The sequence below is a fragment of the Lactuca serriola genome, chromosome 7 (genome assembly GCF_051521515.1).
Source record: "Lactuca serriola cultivar US96UC23 chromosome 7, Lser_US96UC23_V15, whole genome shotgun sequence".
Lineage (NCBI taxonomy): Eukaryota > Viridiplantae > Streptophyta > Magnoliopsida > Asterales > Asteraceae > Lactuca > Lactuca serriola.
Genome location: NC_136414.1, coordinates 181,896,292 through 181,914,804, shown reverse-complemented (window position 1 = coordinate 181,914,804; position 18,513 = coordinate 181,896,292). Strand labels below are relative to the sequence as shown.

The following is an 18,513-nucleotide window of genomic DNA, read 5'->3' as shown; positions in this document are numbered from 1 at the left end:
GTAGAGGACTTTCACCCACTAGGGAATTGATTTTAGTTATGAATTCACATACGCAACACGATTTCATCGGAGCCCTTCGTTTTCTCGAAATTGCACTCGAGTTCGTTGCTTGCAAAATTGATATCTTCAAGACTGATTATGTAGTCAAGGATGTTAATGGGATGGTTCATAGGATATTAATCGAAATACCAAACCCTCGATTTCTTGTCACATAGGATGAAGACGAAGGGCAGGGGCATAGATAGGTCTGGTGGGGAAGAGAATGGGTCGGGGGGTTAGGTTTAATATATTTCTTTTTTAAAAAAATATCACAAATGGTCCCTATGGTAGTAAAATGACGGAAATGCCCTCCGAATATTATAATCAAATAATAGTTAACAGCCAAAATCTAACGGAGTTAGCTCAAAGGACCATTTGTTAAAAGTTTTGAAACCACAAGGACCATCTGTGAGGTTTTTTGAAATTAGGGACTAAACTTGATACTTTTGAAAACCATAGGGACAATTTTTGAAGTTTTGTCAAAAATAAAAAAGAAGAACCGTCTTCAGATGGGAGGAGCCGAGGAGACAACCATTGACCGTGTCACTTTTAAATAGTTCCTCCAAAGTTTTACCGCCATTATAATCTCACCGATAGCGACCAAGCTGCACACAGAGATAGCAACGATCGAAAATTTTGTTTTGTAAGTGCGATTTGAGAATTATAATGTTTGATATGATGAATTTTAGTGTTGCTATGCTATCGAACAGCTTAGCGGATTGAAATCTAGTTTGCCATACGAAAATCGACAGGAACAGCATGTTTTATAGCCTCTAAATTTCGAATTCACCGATTCAAGCTTCTCGTATCATGTCAATTAGGTTTAATTTATGTTATAATTTGATGATTTTGCAGATTTTCGTGCTTGATCGCAATCCGATCGTTTTTGAAGCTGTGATCGGATATGTTTCGTACCTTGTTCTAGTCATTTCGAGTTGAGCTTCAAGTTTGATCCAGGACTACGCTGATTCTATCGGTATTTCCGAAATTGAAGGTAGTGAATTTCCGGTCCTCTTTTCCTATTTCATATCATAAATTTTTGTTCGTCTGTAGTAATTCATCATATCACATATTGCATTGAAAGAAAACTTCAGAAACAGAGTGAAATTACTAATCGCCTAATATTAAATGATGAACGTGAAGTTTGAATTACTTTTGCGAACACTCAGAGGCATGCAGGTTAAGGTTCTACATAGCTAATTCAGAAGATGATTGAACTCCAAAGTAGATCTCATGTCAGGTTAAATAGTTTAAATCAGACAACGCTTATAGTAATTTTGGTTATCCCGAAGCTGTTAGAAGCTTAAAATTGCTTCATCTTTGACATCTGCCATATATTCTCATATTTTTAAACTACCGAGTATGTTTTTCTTCAAAAACAGTAACACATAAGTCATGTTAATGGCATCATCTTTTGTCATGCAGTTCTTTTTACAATGCAAAGTTTTTGCTTCCATGAGCCAACATAATACAATGTAGTCATCTTGTTGACTCTCATATTCTAATATGTTCAGATTAGTGTGCATATGGCTTTTAGGTAGTCATCTTTAATGGTAATCACAATTGATCAGATGGCTTTGTTCATAGCTATAGTCACAGTTTTTTGGTTTTCCTTAAGTTTTCCCCTTTGTAAAAATGAACTGCAAACTTCTCATATTCAGATGATAATCTTTATCATTAGGTATTATTAAGGACTAAGGAGCATCAAATCATCTGAAGATCATTATATACACTGCAATGAAGTGTAACGCATGCTGGAGGGAGCTGGAAGGAAGAGCTATTTCTACCACATGTGGCCATCTCTTGTGTATCCTAAACTTATAATCGTATAGACTGTCGTCAATTACACTTCTTTCAATCAGTGAATGACATGATACACAACTTATTTTCCTTAATGAGATTCAAAGGTCACGAAGATGCCAGTAAGATACTAAGCAATGATGCAGCTTGCCCTATTTGTGATCAAGTACTTTCCAAAAGGTACTTTCTAGTTTTCTCCTTCCTCTATGTATCATCCATATACTTCTATCTATTCTCACCTTTTAGTTGATTATAAACTTAATATGTGTTTTTGCTTTCAGCCTAATGAAACCTGTGGATATCAACCCAAATGAAGAATGGGTAAATGTAAGAAAGATTCTGTTAGGATATTTACTTCAGTATAATGTTGCAATATCCAAATTGATTTTCATTAATTACTTTTACATTTCAGTATTCATATATCTTAACTTCCTTCACATGCTTCTCTGCAGATGGCTATGGCTGGCATATCTCCACAAATATGTATCCTATTAACTTGAATTATCTGGTCATATGATAATTATACATATTAATGTATTATGTATGTGATCCATATATACATCTTTATCTTTCCTTGACACAAATAAAGTAATGAAGAGTGCATATAGAAGTGTCATGTTCTATATTGGACAAAAGGAACTCGAAATGCAATTCAAAATGAACAGGATAGTAGCTCAATGCAAACAAAAATGCGAGACAATGCAAGAAAAATTCACAGAAAAAATGGAACAGTTGCACACTGCATATCAGAAAATGGGCAAAAGGTGTCAAATGATGGAACAAGAAATTCAAAACTTATCCAAAGATAAACAAGAACTCCAAGAAAAATTTTCTGAGAAATCCAGGTCAGCAGCCACTTGTCCATTTGTCCCCGGAATTTACAAACAGTAAAATTACAAGTTTCACTTTCATCAATGTTTTTACTTTTTTACTGATAAGGCAAAAGCGAAAACTGGATGAGATGTATGACCAATTGAGAAGTGAGTATGAGTCGGTCAAACGGTCAGCCATTCAACCTGCAAACAACTTCTTCTCAAGGGGTGGTGGTGATTCTGATCTGTTTTCCAGTCCTGCTAACATGATGGATAACAGAGATCCCATGAGGAAAGGTAATCTCATTTTGTTTATCAAAAGTTATTTCAATAATATTATCCTGAAATAAAAAAAAAAAAAAAAAAAAAAAAAAAAAAAACAACTACATTGAAATTTGGGGTTACAAGATCTATATAGAAAGGTTCATTTACTTGGTATTGCCCAAGAAATGCTAGTTCACTTATTTGCTGCAGATTGGTCGGTTTACACCCCTGACACTCCAGGACCTCGGGAAGATATATGGCCAGCAACCACAAGACAAAACAGTTCTAACTCTGGTGGGCCCTTCGACATCTCTAATAGCCCACCTGTAAAACATTCAGTAAACCCAGTTGAAAACAGAAGAAGTATTGGTCGCCAGATGTTTGGTGGCGGCGGTGGTGGTGGCGGCGGCGGCGGTGGTGGTGTTGGTGGAGCGGGAAATCCTTCGATGACATTGAGAAATCTGATATTATCTCCAATGAAAAGGCCTCAACTCTCTCGTACCCGACCTCAGTTGTTCACGTAAGTAACGTATTTTTAGGTTTTAATTTAATCGATGATTTTAGTTTTTCTTAATATATGCCATTTGGTTTTAACTTTTAAGTTTTAACTCTGTTGTTATCTTGGCTTATTTTTATCGTTTACAGGTTATAGATACCACTTAAAGAGAGAAGATCAACCGACTATATGCAATTGGGTATAAAATAAATCTACTGTAAGTCATCTTTTTGAATATTCATTCAGACATATTTTTACTTGGTGAAAGGTCCACTTAAAAGTAGGGAATTAAACGTATGTAGACACTCAAGAACTTGTTACTCCTTTAGTTACTAGAATATGATGCAAAAATAGGTAGCTACTACGGAAATGGGATTGTTTCTACTGTTATTAGAAAGAACGTTGAAACTGCTATCAACTGCCTTATAGCTGCCATTTTAATGTTTATCCATTTGGATGGAACTGCTTGTGTAAGTAGACATGATTTACAATTTAGTAATTTTGTTTTTATCCAAAAACATAATCAAACATGTAAAAAAAATATTTTTTTAATTTCTAATAGTTATAGATCAGTATCGATGATATATTTTAAAGACAAAAATTATGTTACAAAACTAAACTATGAATTTCATTAAACTTTTAAATATTTTAACATATTTTTTTTTACTTGAAAATATGTCAATATCGGCTTTGAATAAAGAATTATTAACTTTGATGTGTTTTTATTTAAATAAAAACCAAGTGTTAAAATTAAATTAAACAAACAAGAATATTCAATAAACTATTAACGGTTCTTATAGTTCTTAACATTTTAATGGTTTCTATATGAACTTTTTCTTATATCATTTCTTTTTGCTAATGAAGTTGCATTCACTTGGATTATCCTTAGGAAGATTTTGTGACATCCACCCAAGAAATTTTCAAAATAATTGTAGGCTTTGAAAACTACAATATAAATTAGAATATAGTTTTGTTTTGTTTTTCTTGTTTTTTTGTTTTTTTTTTCGATAACGCTTCAAACAACATAAATGTCATCAATCGACTAAAGCCTATTTTAGATGACGATTTTCCAAACCATGTATGTTGCACATATTATTAATATAACCATGCAAGCCGGGCTATAAGTTTGCGAAAATTTTGGTACAAAATTTAAAGGTTTACTAAATACGATTTATGCTTTAAGTAACGAACGACAAGCAAAATTTTGTTTTTTTCACTGGTGAAATGAACCTTGACTGGGCCCTAATTACGACAATAATTCTACGTGAATGTTATATTTGTGGGGTGCTGCTAATAAAATACCCCTTAGACACCCTATCATCACTTTTATAAAAAGTCAACCTACAATCAACTACTTGTAATCAATTTTTTTTGGAAAATAATGCAATTTCAACAAATAAAAGTATTTCAAAAATTAATTAGGGTTGTCTAAATGGTAAAATGAGATGTCTTTTTAGCCAACCCCATATTTATGTTATGTTTGAAAGTATTTTATAACAAAAATTTACGATAAATGTTTTTAATGAAATACTTGTGGAAAAACACTGATATGTTTCAACCCTCGAATCGGATATTCGGATTGGGTTCTACTCCATGAATTAACCAATTTCTACAAGTTTTTAAGGAAACAACTTTATTATCATGTGTTTACTACCCTACAATTCTTTTAATTTTATAACACTTTGACGGAGGATGAATACTTTACCAACGAACTTCAACCACAAGTAACAAATTAGGCACCTATATGGCACCAAAAATTTTAACTAACGTTTCGCTCAACAAATTCCACAACCTTGACATTTTGGCTTGGTGGGGAGAATGAAACCATAATTTCTGACACCGTTATGACTTGTAATTTACTAGCTGTCTAACCTTCCACAATAGTTTTAATTTTTTTTCTCTTCATGACAAGGTCATATCGGAACGAAGGTTACGACTCACCTTTCAATCGTGTATTTGCTTGAAGAATTACTTAAAAGACATTGAAAGGATACAAAATTACGTTCAATTTGAACGACCACTTTTACCACCATCAAAAAGTTCGTCCTAGAATAAAAGATTGCACATGGAATATCAACTCCAATGACCGAAGTAGATGATGGTGAATTTGAAGAGTTACCACATTAAAAATATTCGATTATACGAAAACAACCAATTTCAAGACTATAATTGATAATATTCTCGGTTTCGACATTTATGTTTTTATGTAATTCAAAGTCCAAGCTATGATGTTTTATTATTTTCATTTTAAAATCAAATATAATACAAGTATTATTTGGTTGAGGTAAATTTTGAATAAAAGGTTTTCTTTATAGGTTTAATCGAAACCAATTTTTAAAACACAAGTTAATTCACAACCAAAACTTGACTACTTATCCACTTGAAGCCCAAAAAACCAATCAAAACATGTTAAGTTTTAACTGGAACCGATTAAAAACCAATTAGTTTTTAAAAGATTTGTTTCAGTTTTAACCAACTAATGTGCACCTCTAATCCCAACCACAAGAACTTTTGGAATATGGAAATCATAGTAGGTTTTGTATTGCAATGCTCAAGGTATAAATAGTACAATATATTACAAAAGGGACTACAACTATATACATGGATGCAGAACAACTATTAATTTTACTTTAACACACCCCCTTAATTTGAGTCGGAGGTTCATGTATACTCAAACCATCTTTAAAAGTCCAAAAATAGATATGGAGGTAGTTTATTTGTATTATATTTGATTTTAAAATGAAAATAATAAAACATCATATATGCAAAATTGATGAACTGATAGAAGTCTAAACCCTCTGTCGGATTGTAGGATATATCTTTATGAACGTTCTTTCTTCTTGGGCTTTTGGTTTTGACATGGTCCTTGTCTTCGCCGATCGAATTGCATGCTCAGATTCGACCCTTATTTGTAAGTATGATAACTCACCTGATTGCAATTGACAAATACAAGCCAATAAATAACAATACATAATATGCATTGGGTTGAACCCTACACGATGAAATTCGATCTCACATCAGCAACTAATATTTGATTCAAAAAACAACCTAATTATCTAGGGTTTTCTCAATATCAAGAAAAATTTGTCATCGGGACACATATTTGTTAGTTCAAAGACGTCAATATGTCATTTTAGTGTGCGGAGGAATATCAAACAAGATATGCAACAAACTCTTGTAAAAACTTCTAATCTAAATCTCACCCTCAAAACAAATCACTACAAAAAAGATATGTTGAACTTTTTGCCATTTAAATATCATCATGCCATCACATTTCATTGAATACATTTCATGATCGTTATTACCAAATTTATTTTTTAATACACCAACCTATTTGTTATATTAATCAAGAAAATATTTCTTGAATTCAATTTTAAAGAAGTGGAATTATGGGGATCTTATTCTAATGACTTTGTATGAGAAATCCTCCACCATAAAAAATAAATAAATAAAAAGAAAAGAAAAATAAAAAACTTGGCACATACTCCGGAATAGGATCCACTATCCAGCAATCACAACCGCAAACCCATTACACCCCATCCCAAAAGATTCGGGAAACCAGAAACCTAACCCACCAAACAAAACCCAAATCACGACCCAATTCGATCTCATCCACCTCCCAAATCGGGGGTTTTCTTCGGGTTCTCAGTCGCATCCAGATCCTCTTTCCAATTCCTTCCAACCCCATGGACAAAACGAACCCTAACCCTACATAATCTTCCCGGATCATCCAATCGGACTCTGGGATACACGAACACCGAGAACATTTAAAACATACAAAAACAAACCCGCTGCAAAAAGGTGCGAATCTCTCTTCTTTATTTCTTCATGGTTAATACACCCGTGTTTACCTTTTTTCTTATTTTTGATAACTGATGTCGAGCTATTGCTTTCATCTTACAAAGAATCTGCAACTTTGGGTGTTTGTTTTTGTGGTCTTGTGTGTATTGATGCGATCATCGAGAATTTCGTTAGTTTAGAAAGTACCAATCCTTCATAGGAGTAGCTACGCTTTTGAATGTCGATTTCGATTCATATGGATTTAGATATTTTCAACAACACATACGATAATTCTTCAAAAATAAGTACTATAAATAGAATAATATATAATAGTATCGTGCCTAACTTTGCAAAAACTGAAATCAGGGTCACTCTTGCGTTTGAGAAGTAGTATACTTGTGTTACAAAATCGAAGTATAGCTGAATCTTAGAGGTGGAAATATCTATTTGAAAGGAGCCGAAGAAATTAAGGGTTTGGAACATGGTGTTATTGATTGTTTCTGCTTTGTAATTCTTTGATACTGCAAGATCCTACAACTAACATTGAATTAAGAACAATTGATGTCATCATATAGGATTATTTTTTTGCATTTTTAGTGTGTTTTTCTCTTGTAATCATGCTTGAAAGTCGAATACTTTCTGTTCATTATCCTACCCACCTTGACTTCAGATGCGAAATGACCTCATGGATCATCAATTTCAGTAAAACGCACATGAAACTTTATAAAAAAATACTAAAAATTGAATAGGGTTACATTCATTTCTGGAAAGCTTAGTTTTGGGTTGTTGGCCATGAATTTCAAGAACAGTTTATAATACATATTGCATCTCAATTTTGATTTTCTTGATTCTTGTGTGTATTTTGAGATTAGAGCACCTTTAGTTTTCACATTTTGTGTCCTTTTCTACTACAATTTTTTCTAATTCTTATATATATATATATATATATATATATATATATATATATATATATTTTTCAATCAAATAGGTTTTCATCAAGTTTATACGATGGAAATACAAGCTGAAACACCTGCCAAGAAACCAAAAAGATTAACATCCGTTGTATGGAACCACTTTGAAAGGGTGAGAAAAGCTGATGCATGTTATGCAGTTTGTGTACACTGTCAAAAAAAACTAAGTGGATCAAGCAACAGTGGCACCACTCATTTAAGAAACCATTTAATGCGATGTTTAAAAAGATCCAATTTTGATGTGTCACAAATACTCGCTGCAAAAAGAAAAAGAAAAGATGATACAGTCAGCATTGCAAATGTCAACTATGAAGATGTACAAAGAAAAGAAGACAACCCAATCCCAATTGCATACAAGTTTGACCAAGAACCAAAGATGGAAGAAACAGTCAACCTCGGAAGTGTCAAGTTTGACCAAGAAAGAAGCCGGTTTGACTTAGCCCGTATGATCATGCTCCATGATTACCCCCCTACCATGGTTGAGCATGTTGGATTCAAGATTTTTGTTAAAAATCTTCAACCAATGTTTGAAGTTATGACAACCAGTGTAATCGAATCCGATTGTTTAACAATTTACGCGAAAGAACGACAAAAAGTGTTTGAAATCCTCCGGAATCTCCCCGGGAGAATCAGTGTTTCCGCCGGAATGTGGTGGTCGCCGGAAAACACCGAATATGTAAGCTTAACAGCGAATTACATCGATGATCAATGGAAGCTGCAGAAAAAGATTCTAAATTTTCTAACTTTGGAATCTTCACAAACAGAAGACTCGTTATCTGATTTAATCATAAAATGTTTAATCGATTGGGACGTTGACCGGAAATTATTCTCGTTGACTCTCGATGATTTTTCCTCTTACAACCATATAAAAGAATGGTTTTCCCAAAACCGACCCGTTTTAAAAAACGGGGAATTGTTCGATATCAGATGCTCTTCACATCTTATAAAATCCCTCATGAAAGACACAATGGAATCACTAAAACCCATGACAGAAAAGATCCGTGAAAGCATCCGATACGTGAAAAGCGCGATGTCAATTCAAGAAAAGTTCAACGAATTTGGTCAACAGGCTTCGGTCAACACCTCAAAATCTTTATTTCTTGATAATTCGATACGATGGAATTCAACATATTTTATGTTGGAATCCGCGATTGAACACCGTGGCGCGTTTTATTTACTCCAAGAACACGATCAACACTACACCATGTTTTTATCGGATCAGGAATGGAATTGGGTGGTTTCCGTTACTTCACTTATGAAACTTCTTGTCGAGGTTACATTCGTCTTTTCACAATCAAACTACCCAACCGCAAACATATACTTCCCGGAGATTTGCGATGTTCATATCCAACTAATCGATTACTGTAAATCCCCAGACGATTTCATCCGTTCACTAGCCGAAAAAATGAAGGGCAAATTTGACAAATACTGGGGGAAATGCGGGTCGGCATTGGCGATTCCGGCGATATTGGACCCAAGGTTTAAGATGAAGCTGGTGGAGTATTATTATAAACAGATTTATGATTCCGATGCTCCGGACCGGATTCGGGAAGTTTCCGAGGGTGTACGGGAGCTTTTTAATGAGTATTCGAGTGAACCGGGTTCCGGTGACACCGAGTCGACTCAGTCAAACGGGTTAGTGGGTACGGGTAATGTGGTGAGGGATCGGTTGAGAGGTTTTGATAAGTTCTTAAATGAGACTGGAAACCAGCAAAGTGGGGTTTCGGATCTTGATAAGTATTTGGAGGAACCAGTGTTTCCACGGAATCATGATTTTAACATCTTGAATTGGTGGAAAGTTCATACTCCAAGGTACCCGATTCTGTCGATGATGGCGAGGGATATACTTGGGATTCCGGTGTCGACTTTGACTCCGGAATTGGCATTCCATAGTGGTGGGAGAGTCGTTGATCATCATTTGAGGACGGTTGATCCCGATATTAGACAAGCTTTGATTTGTGGCCAAGATTGGCTTAAAATGGAACCCGAAGGTATTTAATGAATTAAATCATTTGTTTATTACGCTTTTTGTTAATATATTTGTATTCACAATGTTTTTGTCTTGTGATAGATACCAATACCTCGAGCCTTGCGGTTGTGCCCCTCGCTGTTGAATTGACGTAATTGCCCCTGCATCACCTGTATGGTATGTTTATGGATTTCATATTTCTTTTTATTCCCATTGTTAAGTCATGTATGGGTAAAGTGGCTAATGACCATTTTACCCTTACATTCAAACAAAAAAGTTTTCTCAATATTCATAATTTTTGTGAGAGTAGCAAGAACTTTATTTGAGAAGGGAACGAGCCGAGCCGAGCTCGAGCCTGACTAGGCTCGGGCTCGGCTAGTTTAAATATTTATAGGCTCGAGTTCGAGCTCGGCTTGTTTCGAGCCTTGTGGTATAAAGCTCGAGATCGGCTCGTTAAGGATTGTACGGGCTCGGGCTCGGGCTCGATTTGGGATCGGCTCGTTTACGGTACACTCTAATTTCCTAAAATGGTATTTATTAAATTATTATTTATTTTTAATATATAAAAATAAAAATAATTTTTTTATTATATATATGTAGGCTCGTTTAGACTCGCGAGTCTAATCGAGCCAAGGAACAGAGGCTCGAGCTCGAGCTCGTTTAATAAACAAGCCTATTACAAGCTCGGGCTCGTTTAAAATCGATCTCGAGTCGAGCTTTTAACAATTCGATCTCGAGTAGCTCACGAGTGCACCCCTAGGTAAAATGGTCATTTATTGATATTCATACCGTTTTTTTCAGTCATAAAAATGATATAATCTTTGTTCATACAATACACCATTCAAAATATAACAAAAAGAAACAATCTTTACGTCTTTACTTATTAAGTTCATTAAGTCAAAAAGAAACATTTGAATGTAATATTTGCTAATTTTCTGGTTTGTATTTGTTTGTTTTGATGCAAGGTGGATAGAATTTGATGAGCATATATCACAAGAGGGCAGAATGGTAATTAGGACATTGCATTTGATCATTAACCCAAACCCCAAAAAGAAGGGAATGAATGTAGCTTTTTTTATGGAGACTAAATGCACATTGATAGCGTTTTTTTTTACTTGATTTCGAGTTATAATCTGTCTTAAACTTCTAATTTGATGGATTATTAAGTGATCTCTTTAGGGTTTTTTTTGTGTTTATGTTTATGAAGGTATTAGGTGTTTGATTGTGTACCAAAAAGTGGGTTTTTGATCTTTATAATTTATAGGGTTACAATGATCAAAGTTTGAGATTTGTTTATATATTATTAGTATTATTTTTTTATTTATTTTAAGTAAACTTAATTTTTTTATTAATTCATTTTGAAACGCAGAATCAAGCTCTTTTTTTAACCTAACCTTAGAAATAAGAAACACCTTTAATTGGTTGCTTTATTTTAGTTTTAAATAGGGTAGAAAACGATTTGTGCTTTTATCGAGTCGGATCTACTCTAGGTTAATATAAGTAGAAATTTAATGAGTTCATGTCAAAAAAAGAAAAAAAAATCTCAAATTATATTCCGAGATGTGTTTAACCTACAAGTAGGGCTGTCAAATCGGGCAGTCGTGTTGTGTTTTTGTTTGATACGGCACGACAAAGTTTTGTATAACACGAACACGACACGATATCGTGTTTTTTTTTTTTCATTAACACGAAAATGAACAAATTAAAACACGACAACACGACACGACAAAGATAATATTACATAACTATTAGTGTATTTCATTCATACTTAAAAATATATAAAACGACAAAAACACGACAAACACGAAAAATACGACAACCACAGGTTTAATCGTGTCGATTTATGAACACGAACATGACATCGTGTTTTTTAATCTTGACATGAACATGACACGAACACGAATTCGAATTTTAATTTCGTCCCGATTTCGTTTTGTTTCGTATATTTTTATCGTGTCGTCTCATAAATTGACATCACTAGCTACAAGTTACAAGCATTTATTTTATTTAGGAAAATCTTTAGGAAAATTCTAATATTTTGGTCCAGTTGAGGTAAAAGTCACAAATTTTATTTTGTTTGCAAAAAAATCTAAATTACCGGATAAAAAATTCAAAATCAGCCTTTTTTTTTTACCGACAAACTATTTTTTACTTGTAGAAAAGTCTCATTATTTGGATCAGTTTGTAAAAAAATCCCAATTTTTTATTTATTTCAACAATTTTACCCTTTCACAAAAAATGTGGAAAGTTCTAGGTTGAAATTATGAATATGAATAAACGTTATTAACCTGCATAAAACAAAAGATCAAAGTCTTATATAATTAATTATTTGCCACAAATCAATGACGTTAGCATCATTTTGAACTTATCATCGTCATAGAATATATTTCCACACAAATTTATGTTACAAGTATTATAAGATATTCAAATTATGTGTTGAACACCTTATTACAATCTACTTAAAAGTGGGTTAAAGGAAAACTCGCTATAATGTTTATATAAGTAATCGTTGACTATATAAGTAACTACTGACCGATGACAAACCACTCAATACAATAGTAGGTTAGATAAGATTGTACGAATTCTAGAGAAAAACATGAGTTTTGTCCTTAAATCTTAAGCATATATCAATAATTTCTCCATGAATCAATTACTTCAAAAGTCCATAAATTTAAATTTCGAAGCTTCAAAACACCAATACCATAAGAAATGTGGTGTTTGTTCTTTTATGGATTCATTTGTATGATTACTTTGGTTTGACACATGAATGTTTAAAACAAAGTTGTAATCATAGAAGTGAATCCATAGAAGAACATACACCGCATTTCTTACAGTCTTGGTGTTTTGGAGCTTCCAAATTTAATTTTATTAACTTCTGAAGTAATTGATCAATGGAGGAATTGTTCATATATGCTAAATATTCAAGGATAAAACGCATGCTCTTCTCTAGAATACAATCTCACCTAACCTACTATTCTATTGATCGGTTTGTCATCAGTCAATGGTTTCTTATATGAACATAATAGTTGGTTTTTCTTTAACCTACTTTTATGTAGATTGTATTAAGGTGTTCAACACATATTTTGAATATCTTATAATACTTGTAACATAAATTTGTGTGATAAATGGATTATATGTATGATGATGAGTTCAAAATGATGCTAACGTCATTGTTTTGTGGTAAATAATTGGTTATAAAAGTCTTTGATCCTTAGTTTATGTAGCTTAATGACGTTTATTCCTATTCATAATTTCAATCAAGAGATTTTTAGATTTTTAGTGAAAGGGTGAAATAGTTGAAATAAAAAGAATATGTTTTTTTTTTTTTCATAAACTGACCAAAATAATGAGAACTTTTTGGATGTAACCTAGTAAAAAATAGTTTACCGGTAAAAAATGATTGATTTGAATTTTTTATTCGATAATCATGACTTTTTTTGTAAACAAAATAAAATTTGGGACTTGTACTTAAACTAGACCAAAAATGTTGAGATTTTTTTAAAGATTTCTCTTTTATTTATAGTCTTTCCAGCCTTGTACATGTGTTCGTATGTTTGAGTAAAATTTGAATTAAATTTATTATATTGATATTAATAACGTGTTGTCATGTAGTTTTAACTTATGTTTTTTTGGAACGAAAAATTAATCTACTCTTAATTCTACCTTATGTTATAAATGATACTTGAATTCTCAACTTTAAGGATGGATGAAAATATGGTTTTGATGATTCTTTTAAATTGAAATTCAACTTAAAAGAAATAGTTTTGTTTAGAAGTAAAACTTTAGACTAATTCAAGTAGTGTTTATTTTTTTCTTTTCTTTTTTGTTTATCATATCAAAATTATTAGGTTGCTCTTAAAACAATTTTATCTTGAAAAGTCAAATATTTCTATATAAATAAAATGGCAATATAATCGAGAAACACCTTATATAGTTATACTTTATAAACGTTTAAAGCGGATGTTTAAAAGAAATTAAAATCTAAAATATTAAACCAAAAAATATTCTTCGGTTGATTGAAACAAAAAAAACCAAATTACATACAATACAATAATTTCTTCTTTGAAGGAGATTTGGATGAATTTTTTTTTGGTTGGTTGGAAGAATGTTTCGTCTTAGAAGCCATATGAAGGTTTGGGTGTTAGTAGTTTGTTTGTTCTAAATATAGTTTTCTTTTTAAGTGGATTTGATGTTTTTTTCTCTAAACCTTCAGGATTGTGGATTTTTGTGATTAAAGTTATTCATGAGAATATAGGTTGTATTGATGGTTCTTTACCTTCTTATAGAAGGTCTATTTGGGTGGATATTCTTATTGTTGTGGAACATCTTAGACAGTTTGGGAGTCCAATTGTTTGCAAAACTAATAAAATAATAAAATAATAATAAATTGGGGATGGAGCTTTGACTTTGTTTTGGGAAGACCCTTGGTTGGGAGGTTTGCCTCTTAAACCAATTTCCTAGAGTTTTTAATTTGGAGGTTCAGATTTCGGTTAAGTTGAAGTTCGAGCATGAGTCGTTCTTGTATTCCGATAGGTCGTTTTGGTCCTTCTGATCTATGGAAGACTTTTCTGTAACGATAGCAATGTCTTATATTGATGAAAAGTTGTTATCGGTGCTAAGCTCCTCGATGAGGTGGATCCGTATTGTTTCTAAAAAAATTAATATTTTTGCGTGACGTTTGGCTCTTGATAGGCATCCTACTAGAGTCCTTGATAGTCGAGGTGTCGATGTGCCTTCCATTTTGTGTCCTCTTTGTGATTTGGAGTTGGAGTCGGGTAGTCACTAGTTCTTTGGGTGCTCGTTGGCTTCTAGCGACGTGAAAGGCGGAGCCTCACAGTTCCTTCGCTTTTCTCGTATGCAGATTGGTTGGAGTGGTTCAAAGCGCTTCTGTTATCGGGTGTCGTTAATTTTTTTTTTGAAAGTGATCTACATTTCTTGGTGACATATTTGTAACTTTAGAAATACACGGTTGTTTGGGGTTACTAAACCAAGAGCTCCGGTGCTTCTTGAAAACTTAGTCACGGAGTCTATTCCATTGTGCAACACTAGATCTGAAATAGATATCAATTGGGTTAGGTGGCTTCAAAATCTTCAACTTGCTATTATGTAATGTTTTCCTTTATTTCCGGTTCGTTTCTTGTGGTTTAATAATATCTCTGACGTTTGAAGAGAAAAAATCAAGAAAATATTTTTTGATAGTTAAATCTCACAAAAAAAATACAAAATTCAAAGCTACAATCATCAAATAATTTTAATCTAAAGTCGTGATTACTTCTTACATTATCACAAATTTTGTATTTCTTTTGAATTTATATAAAATATGTATGGTTTTTTATATAATTTTAGTACCAAAAGATGCGCCACCTAAGTAATTTGTGTTAGTTGCATAAATTTGTGTAATAGTGAAATGTTATTGTATGAATTAGTAAAAAAAAGATATATTGTTAAAAGTTGAAGTTTATAAAATGTTTTACAATCGTTAGTTTTTGTAGGTCACGGCTAGGGGTGTAAGTGAGCCGAGCTACTCGCGAGCTACTTGGGATCGACTCGTTAAAAGCTTGACTCGAGATCGAATTAAACGAACCCGAGCCGAGCTCGAGCCCAAATATGAGGCTCGTTTATTAAACGAGCTCGAGCCGAGCTTCAGCTAGTGGGCTCGCGAGCCTAAATGAGCCTAAACGAGCCTCTATATATATATATATATATATATATATATATATATATATATATATATATATGTGTGTGTGTGTGTGTGTGTGTGTGTGTGTGTGTGAGAGAGAGAGAGAGAGAGAGAGAGTGTGTGTATATATATATATATATATATATATATATATATATATATATATATAGATATATATATATATATATATATATATATATATATATATATATATATATATATATATATATATATATAGGCTCGTTTAAGTTCGTTTAGGCTCGCGAGCTCACTAAATTGTTTACGAGCCGAGCTCGAGCTTCATTTTAAGGCTCGAATCGAGCTCGAGCTCGAGCTTTTTCAAATTAAACGAGCCGAGCTCGAGCTTGGTTAGGCTCGGGCTCGACTCGGCTCGTTTACACCCCTAGTCACGGCATGGGTTCAATTAGAGTTATAGACCAAAGGTATATTAGTCATTGTAGTCCTTTAAAGATCCACATGCAGTTTAAAAAGGTACTTTATGCAAGTGTTTTACCTAATAGAGATATTTTCGAAAAGGAGTGTATTTTATAAAAATAAAAATCAAATGGTGGACTTTTTTTTTACTAAGCAGGTGCATTTAAAAATATTTATCAAATAGACATAGTTTTAAATTTTAATATAATTTATTAATTCAAAACATTAGTTTATAAGTCTGACAATTTTCGACATGACCCGCGACACGATACGAAATAAACAAGTTTGAGTTGAGTTTTTCAACTCGTTAACCGGCCAACATGTCAACCCGTTTATTAAACAAGTCATATACAAGTTTATCAAAAAGTATACGGGTTGACCCGCCAACCCGTTTAGAATTTTAATAAAAAAATTATATTTTTTTAAATGTATTAAGTATTATACACTATACAGTTTATACTTTATATTAGGATAGGATATCCGATATTATTAACCATTTGACATTTGGCGCTTGACCTAAATAATTTAAGTCTCTCACAAACAAAATCAAATAAGCTCTCTCTCGCTTTCCCCTCTGTGATGAACGACAAAACAAACTCACGAAGAACGGCGACATGAATGATTGAATCATTATCGAACGATGTTGACGCCTGAATGTGAACGACGGACGCACAACACAGTAGACAATCGATTTGTTGCGATCCAACCCATGAACACACGAACCCAAATCTAATCCACGGACCCGCCAACTTGTGAACCCGTATAAATAAGTGGGTTGACGGGTCATATATGAATTTATGTTACACACGCCAACCTGTGACATGTATAGTTAAATGAGTCGTGTTTGGGTTGAAATAATTTGACCTGCCAACCCGTGACCCACCAACCCGAACACGATACGATTGTCAGTCCTATTAATTTATTGTGTTCGCTTTTTCTTTAACTATTTTGTAATTATTTTTTATATTGTATTTTTTAAACTTTTTTAAAATATATTTTGAAAAGTAAACAAATTGTGACAATCGTCAATTTCCGGTCAAGTCAAAATCAAATAAAGTCAACAAGTCAAACCGATCAACTCATTTAACCCTCGTATATTAGGGTTTTTCATTTTGTTCCTATTGCTCACTTCACTATCTCAATACAAAGTATCACTTAGAGTTCTCACGTGTTCGGAAATTTTAAGCCCTAATCGGGGTAAGTGATGAAACTACTCGGAAAAACATTATTCCATACCTCTCGGGAGCATATAACAATCATAGCGAGGCTTAACGGGTTGTATGAACCTTGCGTTACAAAGCCAAACACTCAAAAATGTCACAAAAGAAGTCTCTCTCAATCTCTTTCACTCAATCTCTCTCTCTATTAAAACTCTCTCCGAAATCTCTCTCAAAAGTTCCTTTAACTTTTTGAAATCATTCGGGTCATCCCGACCCAAGAAGTCATCCGCCCCCGAACGTTTCCGCCGTTCTGGTTTGGGGGTGTGACAGATTGGTATTAGAGCATTGTTTATAGTGAACTAAGTATATCGAACCATATAAGATATACAACTATAAATACAATGGAACAAAACACTCTGACCAAGAGTTGTACTTTTTAAATATATCAAGTATTTTACTAAAAGTATAACGTACATGCATACATACTAGAACAGAACAAAAGTAGTGATTGTTGAACAACACAAGTAGGCTTGGGGATGTGTAGTCAGGTATGGGAATGACATAGCCTGATCAACTATGTCTAACCCAGAAGTGATTAGCATATGCCCAAGAATGGTTGTGGTGTTGCAACAAGTCTAAAAACTTACCAACTCTATCTACAAAGAAACATTGAGAACATAAGTCAAACCTTTAAAAATACTATAGGAGTATTTTGTGATACTATAACCAACTTATGTGAAAACTAAAGACCCCTATTAGTAGGTCTATAATGACTGAGTGCATATGCTAAGGTTATATATAATTGAAGATATTATAGACTCAGAATCTATGACTATTGCTCTACTTCCTGTTCCTTGTTTGGTTATGGACTTAGAGCAGAGTCATTTATTTGAAGGTCTATTCTATCTCAAATTATGTATAACTGGTATGCACTATGTGATTATAGAAGTGACTAATAAGGATCACCCCTATAAGTAATTATAGGATTAGCCGTCTATTAATTATCTCTTCTACCCCTATTCTCGCATGAACAAAATGGCGGGAGCTCAACTACCAGGATACCCTATTCTTCCTAACTAAGAAGATGGTGGTTGGATCAAAGAGAAT

At 33.2% G+C, this 18,513-nt stretch overlaps 2 protein-coding genes across 6 annotated transcripts; both read left to right on the top strand.

Annotated features, from left to right (window-relative positions):
- Nucleotides 1-569: 569 nt before the first annotated feature.
- Nucleotides 570-3,906, top strand: HEI10 (RING/U-box superfamily protein). Of its 4 annotated transcripts, none has more exons than XM_079009891.1 (10): nucleotides 570-682; nucleotides 895-1,033; nucleotides 1,721-1,846; nucleotides 1,947-2,019; nucleotides 2,121-2,166; nucleotides 2,292-2,322; nucleotides 2,429-2,684; nucleotides 2,779-2,948; nucleotides 3,156-3,435; nucleotides 3,561-3,906. In XM_079009891.1, exons 3-10 carry the CDS (start codon nucleotides 1,777-1,779, stop codon nucleotides 3,565-3,567), a joined length of 933 nt encoding a protein of 310 aa, XP_078866017.1. In that variant the 5' UTR covers nucleotides 570-682; nucleotides 895-1,033; nucleotides 1,721-1,776; the 3' UTR covers nucleotides 3,568-3,906. The 4 variants fall into 4 exon arrangements, with proteins under 4 accessions (XP_078866017.1, XP_078866015.1, XP_078866018.1 ...); XM_079009889.1 differs by having other exon boundaries at nucleotides 3,126-3,435; XM_079009892.1 differs by lacking the exon at nucleotides 3,561-3,906 and having other exon boundaries at nucleotides 3,156-3,439.
- Nucleotides 3,907-6,934: 3,028 nt separating this feature from the next.
- On the top strand, nucleotides 6,935-11,451 carry LOC145061437 (zinc finger BED domain-containing protein RICESLEEPER 1-like). Of its 2 annotated transcripts, XM_079008909.1 has the most exons (5): nucleotides 6,935-7,212; nucleotides 7,558-7,663; nucleotides 8,180-10,153; nucleotides 10,234-10,308; nucleotides 11,097-11,451. In XM_079008909.1, the coding sequence occupies exons 3-4, from the start codon at nucleotides 8,200-8,202 to the stop codon at nucleotides 10,284-10,286; spliced, it is 2,007 nt and encodes a 668-aa protein (XP_078865035.1). In that variant the 5' UTR covers nucleotides 6,935-7,212; nucleotides 7,558-7,663; nucleotides 8,180-8,199; the 3' UTR covers nucleotides 10,287-10,308; nucleotides 11,097-11,451. The 2 variants fall into 2 exon arrangements, with proteins under 2 accessions (XP_078865035.1, XP_078865034.1); XM_079008908.1 differs by lacking the exon at nucleotides 7,558-7,663.
- Nucleotides 11,452-18,513: the final 7,062 nt, after the last annotated feature.

Bases quoted from the DNA above. Each gene is read 5' to 3' on its own strand.
- HEI10 (XM_079009889.1), top strand. From the start codon at position 1,777: ATGAAGTGTAACGCATGCTGGAGGGAGCTGGAAGGAAGAGCTATTTCT. The intron at 2,020-2,120 runs GTACTTTCTAGT...TTTTGCTTTCAG, and splicing joins GATCAAGTACTTTCCAAAAG to CCTAATGAAACCTGTGGATA. The intron at 2,949-3,125 runs GTAATCTCATTT...TATTTGCTGCAG, and splicing joins CAGAGATCCCATGAGGAAAG to ATTGGTCGGTTTACACCCCT.
- LOC145061437 (XM_079008908.1), top strand. From the start codon at position 8,200: ATGGAAATACAAGCTGAAACACCTGCCAAGAAACCAAAAAGATTAACA. The intron at 10,154-10,233 runs GTATTTAATGAA...GTCTTGTGATAG, and splicing joins GCTTAAAATGGAACCCGAAG to ATACCAATACCTCGAGCCTT.